At 44.4% G+C, this 17117-nt stretch overlaps 2 protein-coding genes across 2 annotated transcripts in view; both read right to left on the reverse strand.

The window, feature by feature from the left end:
- MED28 (mediator complex subunit 28) lies at positions 1-6630 on the reverse strand. The gene is made up of 4 exons (XM_062213434.1): positions 6457-6630; positions 4477-4543; positions 3307-3419; positions 1-1869 (listed from the first exon to the last, which is right to left on the reverse strand). The coding sequence occupies exons 1-4, from the start codon at positions 6613-6615 to the stop codon at positions 1672-1674; spliced, it is 537 nt and encodes a 178-aa protein (XP_062069418.1). The 5' UTR covers positions 6616-6630; the 3' UTR covers positions 1-1671.
- A 4859-nt stretch (positions 6631-11489) lies between these two features.
- Positions 11490-17117, reverse strand: part of LAP3 (leucine aminopeptidase 3) — a 28343-nt gene continuing 22715 nt past the window's right edge. Inside the window, exons 11-13 of the mRNA XM_062213252.1 lie at positions 15751-15830; positions 13519-13628; positions 11490-12037 (exon numbers count right to left, since the gene is read on the reverse strand). Of these exons, the coding sequence (XP_062069236.1) occupies positions 11848-12037; positions 13519-13628; positions 15751-15830 (380 nt within the window). The 3' untranslated portion in view covers positions 11490-11847. The remainder of the gene's footprint in view (positions 12038-13518; positions 13629-15750; positions 15831-17117) is intronic.

The raw sequence follows: 17117 nt of genomic DNA on the forward strand, positions 1-17117 counted from the left end.
TGGAAAAACTGCTATTTATTTAAAAGAAAACTTTTCAATACAATACAGAAATGGCAATATAATAAAGAAGTGGCAATAACTGGTACATACATTAGTTCAAAGTATTTTCACTAAGCACCAACTAGCATCATTCTCAAATCTTTTCATGAGGAGCACCTTTATTACTAAAGACTAATACTTTAAGTTTTTAATCAAGAAGTTTAAAGCTGCCAATCGGAGTTCCTAATTATCTTTGAGATGATGACCAGGTTAACCCTCTTAGAGTGTAAGCAAAAATGACTTGTAAAAACTTTGTTTATAACTGAAGGGATTCACTGGCTTCAGTTGGGTATCAGGGCCAAGGGCTAAACATCACACACACCAGAAAACTAAGTAGTGAGTATCATGTGTCAATGATAAATCATACATGGGACTAATACCTAACTCCAACAGGTCTTCAAGGATTGACCCACAGACACTGATTCAATCCCTAACCTCCCAGGGTGAACCAGGCAAGGGCAAGGGAAGAGGTCAAAGTCCTGCGCCCTGGGCTGCAGGAAAGGGCCCCAAGGCCAGGTGGGAAACATCAGTGAGCATTCAAGGCCAAGAAGAACAAAACAGCCAAGACTCAGCCACACAAGTATCAACTGCCCAGAAGACAGCGCAGTACACTGTTTTGTGAGGAGGGACACAGCCACTAAGAGATTATATACATCAGGGAAAGAAAAAGCCCATTCAACAAGAGGGGAAAATGTCTCCCTAGCACAGAGGCTCCACAGCTCTTTGGGGAGGCTCAGAGGCTGAGGATCACCCTGGGCCCAGCCCTCAGTCCAAAATCCCATCCCCTTAAAATTAAATTCACAAGCTAAAAGCTTTCTAGAAACTGTCTTTGCTCCAAAAAAAGTAAAACACGAACACAGCAAACAAAACTCAAAGACTATCAGAGTAAGCTTTAACCCCTGCTACTTCCCCTGCAAAAACAGGATCCGCCGTTATCTCCACTGATTGGATTGACTTCTGCAGAACTTGTCAAAACCCAGCATCTCATTGCTCCTGCTACATCCTCTCCCAATGAAAGTAAGCACCACACTAAACACAAACACACCCCAAATAAAAGCCAGAGTGAACTTAAGGACCCCTGGAATATTACAACCCTAACCTAGGGTATTTAATCCTCTCTGACCTATTTACAAAATACCAACTTCTGTAACACTCTGGAAGCATTGCAGACTTGGCTGCATTAGATTCCTCTTCTTGAGGTAGTTCAAAGTCTGAACACAATTTAGATATGTTTCTAAATTGCCCGAGGAGAAATTATCCTAAAAGGCCTAAGCAAAATCCCTTTCCCCTGATTCTCAGACTACAGTAATTCTTTTTCTCAGATCACATAAACTAACCTAACAAATGTAAAGAGGATGAAAAGTCATACAAAAAATACAAAAAAAAAAAAATCATCGTTAGAGTCTGCAGTGTCATCACACTGTCTCAACTTTGCACAAGACAAAAAGAAAAGTACTTTCTTAAGCTACAGCCTTTTTATAAAGTATGCAAGAAATTAACAATTTATAAAAATAGGGGGAAGTTTTAATTGGGAGCATAAAACTAGAATCATTTCATTCTCTGGCAAAGAGTGCTTCCCAACGCCAAGTCCAAAGGTGGACCAAGAGGCAGAACTGTCTGTCCAAGGCTGCCTCAGGTCTGCTTCAGAGGGGCAGGGATATTAGCAGACGCCTGCTCCAGGTAGGCCAGCGAGCCCTGGGGGATCTCGGCTGGCTTTTTGTGCTGCACGTTGATGTCCTCCAGCACCTGCTGCCAGTGCCTCAGCTTGGTCAAGTGCTTCTGCACCAGCGCATCCTTCCGCTGCAGTTCATTCCTCAGTTCTGAGACATCCTACAGATCAAAATGACGGAGTCAGAGCACATTCAGGAAAGATGGATGTCGTTCCCAGTAAATTAACAACAGTAAGAAGTAAATCCAAAACCAAGAGAATCCATTAAGCAATACTGAGCCCATTACTCTGCTTGGTGCCACTACTTGAATTAACTCAAAGCACAATTCTTCCAGTGGAAGCCATCTGCCTACTCAGAGTTATCTGTAATGACTTTTCTTTCAGTAGTTACACAAGTCACAAAATACAAAAAGCACCAATGGGCAGGTAAAAGACACCAGTCGTCTTCTCACCCTGGCCCTGCCAACCAGGATCTCTGTCCAAAGGCTACTGCTGAGAATCTAAAATAAGAAGCTAAAGATGCTGATTGTTCCAGCAGGATCCCTACTGCCACTCTCTTAGGTCAGACTATGATCTGCCCTAGAGCCCACTGCACTGCTATTCAAAGGTGCACTTCAGGAAATGAATCAAAACAACAGACTAAAATGGTCTTCTTACCATTCGTCCCTCAACAGCTGGTATCATGAATAAAATGCACCTTTTAGATTAACTGATCAGCTTATGGGAGCAGTCACTTCAAAAACTGCAAAAGACAATCATCTCAATGCATTTCTCCCTGGGGCCCAGTGGCCTTTGGGGCAGGACAATTCTCCATTCCTCCATCCTGAGGGGCAGGTTCTGTTCAGCAAACTCAACTCACTTCCAAATGCCCTAGTTTCAGACAATCGAGATAAATGATATACTGAGTTTCAAGGAGCCTCCGTTAAGAATTCTCTACTTTTTCATTTGTTTAACAGAATCAAGCAGAACCCTTCTTTTGGATAAGGCAACTAGGGACCAAGGTCACAGGTTCCTGTCCAAAACCACCTACATTAATAGCTTTTTAACTTCTTCATGCAGAACTTCCCCTTTAAGAAAAATCTTCCATGAAAGCTACTAATAAGCAGAGCTGCTTGTTTGAAGGAATGCTTCTCACTCCCTACTCCCTGGTCAGGCTGTCATGGACACTGACAACATTTTATGCTCCTCTATAAAGCCCCGCTGAAACTCACAGCAAGAGTCTATCTCATTTAAAGCATAAATAGAATCCCGACGTTTCCTCTTTCTAAAAGTTAAGGAGAGGGGCCGGTGTTGTGGTGTAGCAGGTGAAGCTACCGCCTGTAATGCCGGCATCCCACATGGGCATGAGTTCATGCCCCAGCTGCTCTACTTCTGATCCAGCTCCCTGCTAATGACCTGGGAAAAACAGTGGAAGATGGCCCAAGTGCTTGCATCCCTGCTACACATGCAAGAGCCCTGGAAGAAACTCCTGGCTCCGGACTGGCCCAGACCTGGCCTTTGTGGCCACCAGGGGAGCGAATCAGTGGATGAAGATCTGTCTCTCCCTCTAACTCTGAATTCCGAATAAATAAATAAATAGTTAAGAAATGAGTTTGTACCTCTTTGATAACTTGCTCTGGCTTCTGAACAGACAACTGCAATCTTTTTTGCAGGAAAAAACATTCTGTTTGTCTTGCAATATCTAGAAACTTCTGGATACACTGATCAACACCTTAAAAAAAAAAAGACCAAAATATTAAAAAAAAAAAAAAAAAAAAACCACACTAAACACACTTAAGACACATCTACAACCTCCCTCATAACAGGTCAGAATACAAGAGTGCATTCTCATGGATGTGATCTGTGGTTTTAATCTAGGCTGCAGCAGTAATGACTCCCAAATTCCCAGATGGTCACCACCAATGAACAGATAACTGGAGCTTTTATCAGGTGAAAATGAGACCTCAACAGCTGAAAACCACAGATTTTCTGAAGAGAGACAATCCAGAGATTCAGCAGTTAACACTGTGATTTCTAGTTAAAAGGGAACTCTAAATACAAAACAAGGAAGTCAGTTCTGGTTACCTCTGGGGACAGAAATTGGGGACAAAGGAGGAAGCAGGGCAGACTTTTATACTGTTCTCTGACACATATGTAATAATAAAAACAAAATGTGTGTGTGTGTGTACATGTGTTAAAGCAGCACACACTATTGGTCTTTTTATCTAGTACCTGCATGAAAATTTCATTGTAAGTGGTTCATTATGCGTGACATAAGATATCAATTAATAAACTAAACAAAGAAAGAACCAGCAGTTTAAAGAAAGTACTTGCATAGGATTTATTCCCTGAAAATGTTCTCTCAGAATACAAGCAGGACTGAAAGACAGTATAAATTAAGTTTAACATTAGCCTTCAAAGGGCCAACGTTGTTGCATAACAGGTGAAGCCACCACCTACAATCCAGGTATCCAAATGGGTGCCAATTCAAGTCCTAGCTGCTCTACTTGCAATCCAGCTCCCTGCTAAGGCACCCAGGAAAGCAGTGAAAGATGGTCCATGTGCTTGGGCCCCTGCCACCCACGTGAGAGATCCAGAAGAAGTTCCGGGCTCCTGGTTTTGGACTGGCCCAGCCTCAGCCATTCAGGCCATCTGAGGAGTGATCCAGAGGATCACCTCTCTCTGTGTTAACTAAATAAAGTAAATCTTAAAACAAAACAAAACAAAACAAACAAAAAAGATCAAACTAAAAGATCCTGCTGAAGGCAAGATTATTGAAAGATTCTTACCAGTTCGAATTTCTTCCTGATCGGTGCCATTGACATAGTCCTGACTCACCAGAGAAGCAAAACAAGCCTATATAAAAAAAAAAATAAAATAAAAATAAAAAATAAATAAATAAAAAAATGTCATTTAAATACATCAAAAATCTTACTTCAGAAATAACTTCTCATGGAAGTCATGAGATGATGGCCTCCAGGTTTACACGTGACTAGATGTACACATGCTTAGAAAGCTGCTTGATAACTAAGTCCCAGCTGGGCCTATGGTTGCAGACAGAGCAGCTGATCTTTGCTGGCACATCTGGTCTCAGACCACCCATCCCTTTAGCTCGCTGAACACCAGCCCCATCTCTCAATGCTTACATGATATCACGTCCTTAGAGGCTGTCCCTGTCTCCATTTTCTAAATGGCACCCTCCTCCTGCTCATGTTCCACTCTCAAGCCTGGCTTTGGTGCCGTGCACACAATCAACTGTGCAAAAAATTCTTCTACCTTCAGTTTCACCACTTGATTTACAGAGAAGACTAGGGGAATACTGGTCATTGCTCAGCAAATCAGAAAAATAAATGGTATACTCTATGTATTACTTTGACCGTTAATCCCGGAGGCCAGTGCTGCAGCGTAGCAGGTAAAGCCCCTGCCTGCAGTGCTGGCATCCTGTATGGGCACCGGTTTGAGTCCCAGCTACTCCACTTCCAATCCAGCTCCCTGCTATGGTCTGAGAAAGCAGTAAAAGATGGCCCCAGTGCTTGGGCCCCTGCACCCACATGGGAGACCTGGAAGCTCCTGGCTCCTGACTTCGGACTGGCATAGCTCCGGCCACTGCAGCCAATTGGGGGGGTGAACCAGTGGATGGAAGATCTCTCCCTCTACCTCTGCCTTCAAATCAATCCATCCATCAATCTTTTTTAAAAAAAGAGAGTTAATTCCTATTGGACATGGGATATGAGCAGCATGTACCTTCTTCATGAAACCTACGGTTAACAGAAAACCTTCCATCCAGAGGGCCAACTGAGTCACAAATTGTCTCACAAAGCTGGGCTGGTACCCTCAGAGGTGGCTAGGCCCCAAACAGAGTGGGATTGAAATCTGACCTCATGAATTTAGTACCTTCTTCTCCCCTCTTAAAAACTATATATATATATATATATATATATATATATATATATAACACACACACACGTATATCTCATACATATACATACACACACATATATATTTATTATTGAACAGATTTCCATTGACAGTTTTAGAAAATGTATAATACAAAAGTATGCTTTTTAGAAATTGCCTAGGACAGAACCTTTGCATGGAAAGCCAGGAGGCCTACGTGCTAATTCTCATTCCCACAAACCCAATTTGGGAGGCTGTTTCCTTGCCCTCTCTGAACCTCAGTTTCTCCATCCATAAAAGGAGGGGATGGGACTAGATGGCCACCAAAGCTTCCTTCCACATCAAGAGTGAATGACCTCAACTCCTTCCACCAAAGAGCCTATATATAAACACTTATATACATAACAATTCCCTACCATCACAGACGTCAAAGGGTCGCACCCAAATAGAAAAGAGAAGCAGGTGCCCTGAGCCACTAGCGGTCCACACAGAAAACGGCGGAGGAAACAGGAAAAGTCTCACAGGAAATGAGGCTTTGAAACCGAGTCTTGAGAGAACCCCAGCGCCCCCCAAGAGCGAACTTCAGCGGAGAGGCTAAGGCGGTGAAACCGTAAACACGCGGGGACACGGGAAGGGTCCCCCGGTCGGGAGGGCAAGCAAACCTCGAGACCACGTCTCTCCACAGAAACGTCGAATTCACACGCGTCCGCCACCGCTCAACGAGGCGCCTAAAGCAAGGGACGTACGTTCTCCGAGCCTCGGTTTCCCCAACTGTTCAGTGGCACTGGCAGCGCGGGAGAACTTGCGCAAGCGCAGTTCACGTGGCAGGGAAGCGGGGAGGGCTGGGGAGAGACTTCTAAGTCTCATTTTACCTCGAATGATGATTCCAACTCGTCCACCAAGGTACTGTTAGAACTTCTCGGAGCTCCTGGCGCTGCCTGAAGAAGCGAAGCCTGGCCCGGGAGTCCAGACCCTGGTGGCGGGGGCCCCGGTGGCTGCCCGGAGAACATGCCGCCCAGCGGAGTCGCCATGTTTGAAATGGCGCGGAAAAGCCCACCGCGCCTGCGCGAGAGCCGGGCTACGGGTCACGTGACAGACGAGCCTGGTCACATGACAGGGCGGGCGCTGAGGGGCGTGTTTGATTTTTTTTGGAAGCTCCCTAGGCTTTTCCTCTTGTTGAAGGCTCTGACTGAACGACACAGTTATGTGGAGGGGAGAGTTGATAACCTCTTTGGAGCGAGCCCTCCCGTCAGAGTTCGAAGACGCTGGCCCCGACTCAAACCTGCAGGCTTAGCCCGAGTCACTTCTTCTCGCCGGGCTCAGCTGACCCGTTAGTAAACGCCACGCTTACTGAAGGATTGCTGTGTACCGAATGCTAGTTGTCGCAGGAACTGTGCAGGCCAAGCTCCCCGTTAAACTTGGTGTGGAGCTGAGTGGGGTCGCTGCGTGACTGCACTGGAAATGTAACTAGGAGAGCTTGAAGAAGGTCCCGCCTAGCAGATTAAGCAAACCCGGAGGAGGCCCACGGGGCCAGGGGAGCGAGCGAGGCCGCAGCAGTCAGAGAAACCACAGGACCTTCCTTTCAGCAATCAGGCTAGGCACAAAAAAGTCATGATCCCAGCCTCAGTCTAACACCCTCGCTCCCACTTTAATTTCTTCTCTACAGAGTATTAACAACTGGGAGGCAGGCGCCATTCTGTAGTGCCTACCTGTCTCACCGGTATCCCCATCATCCAAAATGACCTGACATTGATAGACACGTCAGGACATGGTGATTGAAAGAACCAAAAGAGAATTCCAGGAGGGGCTAGTCTGCTCCAGCAGTTCTCAAACTGCTTAGGTCTCAAGACCCATTTGCACTCCCAAGAATTACTGAGCACCCAAGTTTTTGTTTATGTGGGCTATATCTAATATTTTCCTATTAATATAACTGGAAGAGTTCAATTCATTAAAAATAATAAACTTACATGTTAATATTTGTATTAAAACTGTAATTTTGGGGCTGGTGTTCTGGCAAAGTGGGTTAAGCTGAGTCCTGGCTGTTTGCTTCCAATCCAGCTTGCTACTAATGTGCCTGGGCAAGCAGCAGGAGATGGCCCAAGTACTTGGGTCCCTGCCATCCAAGTGGGAGACCTGATGGAGTTCCAGGCTCCTGGCATGGGCCTGTTTCAGCCCCGGCAGTTGCAGGCATTTGAGGAGTGAACCAGCAGATTGGAAGTTCACTCTGTCTCTCCATCTCTGTCACTTTGCCTTTCAAATAAGTTTTTTAAAAAAAGTAGATATTTTCCCAAAAAAAAAAAAAAACCCACAAATATATGAGTGTGAAAAGTAGCATCATTTTATTTCAGTGTACCTAAGTACTTTTTAAGTTACTTAAGAGTTGGTCAGTGAAATTTCTTTCTTTTTTTTTTTTTTTTTTTTTTTTTTTTGACAGGCAGAGTTAGAGACAGAGAGAGAGAGAGAAAGGTCTTCCTTCCATTGGTTCACTCCCCAAATGGCCACTACGGCCAGCGCACTGTACCAATCCAAAGCCAGAAGTCAGGTGCTTCCTCCTGGTCTCCCATGCGGGTGTGTGGTGGGATGAGAAGGCCATGCCAAGGTGGCCACTGGCAAGATAGCATCAGTTACTCAGGAGTGGCTTTGAAACCCACCTGGCAACAGAGCCTGCCTGGCAACAGGCTGTGATTGGATGGATTTGAAACTGCCTGGCAACAGGCTGTGATTGGTTAGGGCATAGATTGCCCCTTGACCAGACTGGCTGGTCTTGGCTATATAAGATGTTGTACCAACTGAAATAAAAGAGTCTGCAGGCTGCTCGCCTCAGGCCTGCTGTCACCTGACTCCTGGAGTCTGTGTGGTGACTCCGCGCCTCTTGCCCCCACCACATGCCTCCTCTCAGAAACGAATCCACTGCAACACTGTTAAATCAACTGCAACACGGGTGCAGGGCCCAAGCACTTGGGCTATCCTCCACTGCCTTCCCTGGCCACAGCAGAGAGCTGGATTGGAAGAGGAGCAACCGGGGCAGAACCCAGCACCCCAACCAGGACTAGAACCCGGGTTATTGGCTCCACAGGCGGATTAGCCTAGTGAGCTGCAGCGCCGGCCTGGTCAGTGAAATTTCTCATGGACTCATCCCAGAGTAGAGCTTTTCATTTGGCTGAAAACCTGAATCTTCATAAAATGGAAGAACACTGCTTTGGAAAGGTTACCAGGAATGAGATAATGTATGTAGGAGTCTAAAGTGCCTGGAATAGATTAACTTGTGGAACAAGAAGTGACATATGTGACTTATATTTTTAAAAAATTCTCCATTCATGTGGATAAAAAGAAAGAATTTGAGACCACCAAGGCAGTGATCTAGTATAGAGGGAAAGGATGGTTACTGGAGGGCAATGCAGTCAAGTAAACTCCATGATTTTTCTCAGAATAATAGGTTGAGAGTGGAATAAATGCGTAAGGTAATTTGTTGAATTGACTTTTCTGTACACAGTGTTTAGGCTAACATTTTTCTAGGATTGTGATACAACGGAGGAACCCACACCTCAAAGGTGGCAGAGGTACAGGCTGTAGAGTGTGTATGACCAGCTGCAAAAGGACCCTAAAGAAATGGTCAGATCAGTACTGTCTGAGCTACCACTAAGTGACAGAACATGTTTTTAAAACTCTTCTCCCAACCTTTTGAATTATTTAAGGGCAGGGACATCTTATGTACTTTGCCATCCCCAAACACCTTCCACAATGTCTGGCACACTGGTAGGCATGCAGTGTTGCTGAATCAGTATTTTACTCCAGAATATAAGATTTCTTTGTAATGTAGGATAGCATCTTTGGATTTCCTCTGCAGTAATCCTAAAATCTCCAACTGCCAAGCATTCCAAGATTTCATCAAGTTCATCTTCCATCCCACTGTCTCCTCTTTCATCTATCCATCCAGTATTGGCATCCAACAAAGGTTTGAATCATGAGCTATATATGAGCAGAAATAAAAGCAGGCGGTATAGTCCCCATCTTCAGAGCACTTAAAATGTGCATTATCCATTTATTGTCAGGGCTTACAGACTGCATTATATTCTTGAGTTTCTTGAGCTCAAGGCCGTATGTTGGAACACACAGATGCTGGACTTCATAGTTATTGGTCTGGATTCTAATCCCTGTTCTGCTTTCATGCTCATCAACTGTCTCCTTTCCTCTCTTCCTATCGAGTGACAATGCACGCAGCTAATCTGCATTCCCCAAATCCAGCGCTGTAGCCATGGCTTACTTTGGTTGATGGTAAGAGTACAGCAAATATGGGACTTCAGTCAAAAGTCCTTAAAATACATTCATCTGTGATTATATTCTGCTTGCCCTGCTCCTTTCATTTTGGATTTGTTGCTCTCCACAGCCATACTTAGTCCTAGTTAGTACAAATAAGGGTATAAAGTGTGGTTCTGAGGACCACAAGGGTTTGTAAAATACCTGGTAGGTAGTTGTTCATGCAGCAAGTACTGTTTCATCTCAACCAGATTAGGTAAGAACATGAAACCAGAGGCTATGCTTTCTTTTAAACTCGACACTGTAGTGAACACGAGTTCTATTCTTTTATACTTAAAATGCCTTTGAAAGAAAACCTGTCAACACTGCCCTGGACCTTCTGAATCACCTAGAAGAAATGTTTTGTTTCCTTCATAAACCGATAGTTTAAATCTTCTGATTCCATCTTTTCTGAAGAAGTAGCTTCTGAATGAAGATACCCAAGGCAACGTTTATTACTACTACTGATGTTCTAATACTATGAATATACATGCCCATTGCCATATGCTTTCCATAAACCAGTTTAGATATACAATAACCTCTTAAATGTCAAATCTTTTAAATGTTAGAAATAATTGAAAACCATAGTTTTTCCTGTCAAATGCCTTCAGAGTCCTAAAAAAAAATTGCGATTCATAGATTTGATTCACTTGATATAAAAGAGGGGGTCCAGTGTTGTGTTGCAGCAGGTTAATCCATTGCTTGGAATGCCAGCCTCCTATGTCAGAGTGCCCGTTTAAGTCCTGGCTGTTCCACTTTCAACTTCCTGTTAGTGCTCCTGAGAAGGCAATGGAAGATGGCCCAAGTGCCTGGGCCCCTGCTACACATGTGGGAGACCCAGATAGAGTTCCTGGCTCCTGACTCCACTCCTCATTTTTGCCTAGCCCAGTTATAGCTGTTATGGTCATTTCCAAGTTAATCAGTGGGTGAAAGATCTCTGTTTCTCCCTGTTACTCCTTCAAATAAATAAAGTCATTAAAAAAGGGGGTAGAGGGGGAGAAGGCATCTGTATTCCAAATCTACACAAAAGGAATTCTGTTGATTGGTTGTAGCCCCAGGAGGTTAGCAAGCAGTTTACCCATTGAGAGGAACTTGTATGGTCCTGTATCTTACTTCAGTACTTCAAATAAATTCCACTTCCTGTGTCTGCACTGAAGGAAAGTGTTACGATCTACCAGTTACCCATGCCTGCTGTGGCAGTCACCTCTGCTCTGCCACTTACTTGCTCGTGGGATATTACTGACATGTCATTAACCCTCTCTGGTGCCTCATTTATCATATGGAATAACAATGTACTTACCCCATGAGTTACTATGAGAATTTAATGATGTCATACATGAAAGCTCTTGGAACAGTGCTTGGCAGGTGGTTAAGTTCACAATAGCTAATTCTGTGACTCTGTGACAGATTCATTTTGGAAGCCACATGCCAGGCCATCGTTATACAAACTGATAAGCTCAGTCACTGAGTCCCAAAGTGATGAGCATTGAGAAAATACGTGCATCCCTGTGCCCCAATTTACTTAGTTGATGTTGCATCCCCAAGCAGCATGTTGTAGCAAAGTTACTCAGTCTGTAGTATTGTGTAAGTACGTACCAGAGCCACAACAGAGAGCACAAAAAGTTGCATTTATTGTTTCTGACAATTGCATAGTCAACTTCCAGTCTGCTCATGCTCCTAGAATCACAAATCTGAAACACAATTTCCTTCTCAATTAAAAACATACATTTTGCAGTGATTAGAAAATTTTCAAAAAAAGTAATCTTAAAAAATCTTTGCAAAGCAAGATATTAGCTTTACCTTTATAAATTTTTGAACAAATCAACAATACAAATTTCATTTTGTTCTACATTTTTATATAGACTCTTTTTTACTGCCTTTAAAAGATTTCATGCATTCATTCAAAAATATTTTGAAGCTCAGTTGTTCAATTTAAGACAAAATAAGTAAACTTTTGAGTATCTGCACTAAGCATCATTTTGACTGAAACGAAGTAAGAACTCTATTAGAGTCCTTGTGGGCCTCCCAGTCATGCCCTTCCGCAGGTAGGGAACCTCATCTTTGTTGGTCATTACACCTGCTATGTCTAAATGTGCCCACTTGGGATGAGTCACGAATTCTTTCAGGAATGCTGCAGCTGTACATGCACCTGCAGATCTAAAGAGAAAGACAAAAAGCATTATTTAACCCTGAATAAAGTCAATGTGTACTGAAAATTTCATTAAGATCCTACATTCTTATTAAGTAGGTTCTATGACCCGACAGCAGAAGTCAAGCTTATAGGACCTATTAAGAAGTTAATCCTGGGGGCTAGTGTTGTGTCACAGAGTTAAGCTGTGGTTTTGATCTCTGGCACCCTTTATCAGAGTGCTGATTCCTAGCTGCTCCACTTCTAATCCAGCTTCCAGCTCATGTGCCTAGGAAGACGTACTTGGGTCCCTGTCACCCATGTGGGAGACCCAGATCAAGTTCCAGGCTTCTGACTTCAGCATGGCCTAGCCCTGGCTGTTGCAGGCATTTGGGAAGTAAATTAGGAGATAATTCACTGTCTCTCTCTCCCTCCCTCTCTCCCTTGCTTCCCCCACTCTGCCTCTACCTTTCAAATAAATGTTTAAAAAAGTCTTTGGGGCTGGTGCTGTGGTGTGGTACGATTAAGCCATGGCTTGCACTGCCAACATCCCTATCAGAGTGCTGGTTTTGGTCCAAGCTATTCTGCTTCCAATCCAACTTCCTGCTAATGCAGGAAAACAACAGAATAAGGCCCAAGTACTTGGGCCCCTGTACCCATGTGGGAGACCAGGATGGAGTTCCTGGCTCCTGGCTTCAGCCTGGCCCAAACCCAGCTGTTGCAGCCAATGGGGAGTAAATTGAAAGATGGGGGCCAGCGCCGTGGCTCAACAGGCTAATCCTCTGCCTTGCGGCACCGGCACACTGGGTTCTAGTCTCAGTCGGGGCGCCGGATTCTATTCCAGTTGCCCCTCTTCCAGGCCAGCTTTCTGCTATGGCCCGGGAGTGCAGTGGAGGATGGCCCAAGTGCTTGGGCCCTGCACCCCACGGGAGACCAGGAGAAGCACCTGGCTTCTGCCTTCGGATCAGCGCGGTGCGCCGGCCGCAGTGCGGCAGCCGCAGCGGCCATTGGAGGGTGAACCAACGGCAAAGGAAGACCTTTCTCTCTGTTTCTCTCTCTCTCACTGTCCACTCTGCCTGTCAAAAAAAAAAAAAAAACGATGGAAGAGCTCTCTCTCTGTCTTCCTCCCTTTCTCTGTCAAATCTGCCTTTCAGATAAATAAGTAAATTAAAAAAAAAAAAAAAAAAGCCCAGAATCACTTTCAGAATATTTATTTTCAGATACAGTTTTAAGCAGTCAGGATAAATTCTAGATTCCCTTTTCTTATGGTAACAAATTTTCCTATTTTCTGTCTTCCTCTATTATCATGTGCTTAAAATGATTTCTGTATTTGAAAATACACAGAAATTGGAGGAAACCCTTGAAAACTCGAGACAACAAAAAGTTTACAAGTACTACCTCCAAAGGAAATCAGGTACTTCAATATTTTCTAAAGGGAACAAAACTTAAAATAGGTATTTTGACAACCAAAGATGATTGTAAAAAAGTACATTTAGCTCATTTTACAGACCTGTATTTTCCTATGTTATTAACATCAGCAAGCTGGCAGTCTACAACCTGTCTTGTATAATGTTCAAAGAGAGGCATCCTCCAGACACGATCCCCCGTTTCAATGCTGGCCTGAAGAAGAAAGAGACATGATTGTTGGAAGACTGGGCAAAGTAGGTTCTGGAAAATTAACAGCACCGACTGATATGCTCCGTGCATGCAGGAAAGAGCTGTTCTAATCTACCCCCTCAAACAGGAAAGTATAAAACAGGTTTCAGAATTGTTTCAATTTACTAAAAGGTTTATTTAAGGGGCTGGCACTGCGGTACAGTGGGTTAAACTGCTGCTTACAATACCATCATCCCATATCAGAGTGCCAGGTGAGTCCTGGCGACTGTGCTTCAGACCCAGCTCCCTGCTGATGCATTTGGAAAGGCAGTGGAAGATGGGACAAGTGTTTGGGTCTACCCAATGCCACCCATGTTGGAGACCATAACAGAGTTTCTAGTTCCTTACTCCTATCTTTGGCCAGGCCCAGCCCTGGCTGTTGAGGTCATCTGGAGAGTGAACCAGAAGGTAGAAGATCACTCTCTGTCATCTGCCTTTCAAATAAAATCTTTAAAATTAAATAATAGGTTTATATAAGAATCATACAAGGAATCGGGAATATTGTGGCGCAATCCTACCAATCTGTAGGGCATTTGCTAAAATCACCAAACTAAAATCATATGTTTCAGTTAAAGTGAACAAAAAAAACTGGCGTCCTGTATTGGATACTGGTTTTGTGGGCTTGATTAGGGTAACAGAAGAATCTTGAGAGCAGTCACTTCAGGTGCTGAGCAAATACACACCTAGACCTGCAACACTGAAGATCAGATTCTGAGACAAATGACTTCATTCATTCCTTCACCATTTACCAACTCATTCCTTCCTTCTTTGTTCACCAAACTTACACTGAGCACTATCAGGTATGTTAAAATATTATTACCTGAGACGTCAGAGGGCCTACTGCCTACCAGGAGAAATACTTACTAAACAGATTGTTTAATTTCCCATGGTAAGAAGTCTAAGACCCATGGTGAAAGTCAGTAAGCAGCAATCCAAGTTGTTATTTCAGAACACAAGTAATTACCACGTGACTCAGCAGAGAGCGAAAGGGTCTGCCTCTAGGAAAACGGACTGCAGACTATTCACTGCTGATTTCAATAAAGCTTATTCACCTGTAACTTTGCTTTTTCTTTCTTTTTTTTTAAAAAAAAAAAATGTTGTGGGTGCTACGAAAGAGAGGGACATCTGGTACATGGGAAACCATAGAAGTTCCTGGCTGGCCTGGAAGGGGGCAAGTTACCTATTACAGAGAGAGTAGGACAAGATGCCAGATACACAGGGAATGAGTGTGGGTGAAACTTAACAGCAGGACTGCAAACCAACATCAAGAATGTCTGTAGGGACATTCTGTTTGTTCCCCACTGGTGCACAGTAAGCGCCCATTAATTACTTATGAAAGAATTAACAAGCTACCAAGTGGAACACAGGCGGGGAGGGGGCAACAGCAGAGACGTGCTGGTTGAAATCAGGGGAATAGCTGGGTGTCTCCTTGAGGACTCTGGAGAGTAACAGCATGTGATAACCAGCCAGGGGGTAGACAACACAAACAGCAGCAAGGGAGACTGAAGCAGCGCAGTCAAAGAAGAGAACCAGAAGAGAGATTGCAGAAGCCAGAGCCGATGTCATCACGAGATCAGTTCCATGCTGTGAGTGTGGGGTGACGGGATGGAGATGAGTGCGGGGAGGAAGGGGCTGGCTGTGAAAGCACACGAGGGAGACGCGGAGCACGGCAGTCAGAGGACACCCTATCCCTGCCTGCTTATGAGCCAGGGCCAGCTCTCCCAGCACGGCGCAGCCATCCCACTCAGCACACACACTCATCACCAGGCCTTCCTCCTCCACAATGCTATCCTCCTCACACCCTTCCCCACCTCAGGGATTCCACACCATGGCCTTGTTATTTGTCAGCCACTTCCACAATGTCTTGAGGTTCCTGGAGGAGAGCAGGGTGGCATCATACCCGTACTCCAGGAACATTTGTAGAAAACCCAAAATATTAAATGTATTGATGGAGTCATTTACAAAAGGCGAAAACACACAGCATAAGAATCATTTTAAAACAGGAGTAGAACAAATGAATCATTCTAAGGCCACAATAATTTAGTCATCATCTCCATTAATTGAGGTCTACATAAATTATTCCTACCTCAAATAGCTTCTTCCACAGCCAGGATGAATTGGTGAAGACCCCAGTGGCACCCGACCCCAGGGCTATGTCCATGGCACCTGTTAAGACACAAGCCCTCAGGTCAGTGTCAGCCTCCCCAGGCAAAATGGGTCCTCTGTTGCTCACACCCAAACTGTGGCCTTGACTGCTACAGGGCTACCTCAGAAAGTTGGGAAAATGGAGATCAAAGATAAGCTTATTTTGGTGCAAAAAATCTTTTAAATATATATACGTTTTTCCCCATAATACACCTTTCCATGAACTTTCAGAAAAGCTCTCCTTCTTAGGGCCTAGCACACTGCCTTGTACAGTGGCGCTCGAAGCAGTTACTGAAAGGAAAAAGCAACACTGACTCTTGTAGGACCCTGTGGAGTGCCAGAGGAGACAGCCGTGAAGCAAGGGCAATGATTCCACACATCTAAGGAAATGTTTCCAAAGTGGGGAAATTATGTTTAAGTCATAAAGGTCAGCAGTACAGAGCCTCTGTAACTCCTCAACACAGACCGGGGGTGTCATCAGTGACTCCCCCAAGCCTTGCCGAGAGCCTACACATTGTAGCCCAAAGTGTTCGCTGAACTGAATAGGAAACCAGAAGACACTACAATGCCAGCTTTTAAGCAAGAATCTTGGTGAATGCAATCTGTGGCCTATAGTTACAGCCACATATAACAGGGAACATGAAATATTTGCTGCTATAAAGACTCACATGACCAGGGAAAGATTAAAACCAAAAAAGAACAAATGATGTGGATTTTAGTCTTGAAAGATGCAAACAAACTCCTAGGAAGAGAACTTGTGGATGGAAGATGATGAGGGTTGGCGCTTTGCAATAAGGTAATATGTCCATCACCACTTCAGGAATGAATTCACTGCTCTACAGAGGCGGTGGTATCCCAGCCTTCCTTCCCTGAATGCCTGCTCCAGACAGGCATGGGATTGAAAGCTTCCTGAAGTTTCCTCCAATCTTCCCAACTCTGTGAGGCAAGAACTGTCCCTGGACACTGATGCTGGAAGGGCCCAGGAATGCTCAAGGCTGACCAACTGGAAAGCAGCGCCGCTGGAGTCACACCCATGCTGTCTTTAAAGCTCACGCTCACTTGATATTTTACACTGTACTGTCCACCAAATGAAGATCTTGCATTCCCTCAAAATGTTTTTATTGGGGCTGTTGTGCAATGTAGCTGGTTAAGCCACCACCTCAATGCCAGCATCTCATAAGCACGCGTTCAAGTCCTGGCTGCTCCTCTTCCAATCCAGCTCCCTGCTAATGTGCCTGGGAAAAGCAGTAGACGATGCCTAAGTCCTTGGGCCCCTACACCCACGTGAGAGACAGAGATGGAGTTCAA

Source organism: Lepus europaeus, chromosome 16, assembly GCF_033115175.1.
Source record: "Lepus europaeus isolate LE1 chromosome 16, mLepTim1.pri, whole genome shotgun sequence".
NCBI lineage: Eukaryota > Metazoa > Chordata > Mammalia > Lagomorpha > Leporidae > Lepus > Lepus europaeus.

What these genes read in the sequence shown, in the direction of transcription:
- MED28 (XM_062213434.1), bottom strand. Translation starts at nt 6,615, where the DNA reads ATGGCGACTCCGCTGGGCGGCATGTTCTCCGGGCAGCCACCGGGGCCC. An exon ending in AGTTGGAATCATCATTCGAG is followed by an intron (nt 4,544 to 6,456) that starts GTAAAATGAGAC and finishes TTTTTTATATAG; the next exon opens with GCTTGTTTTGCTTCTCTGGT. An exon ending in TCAGGAAGAAATTCGAACTG is followed by an intron (nt 3,420 to 4,476) that starts GTAAGAATCTTT and finishes TTTTTTTTTAAG; the next exon opens with GTGTTGATCAGTGTATCCAG.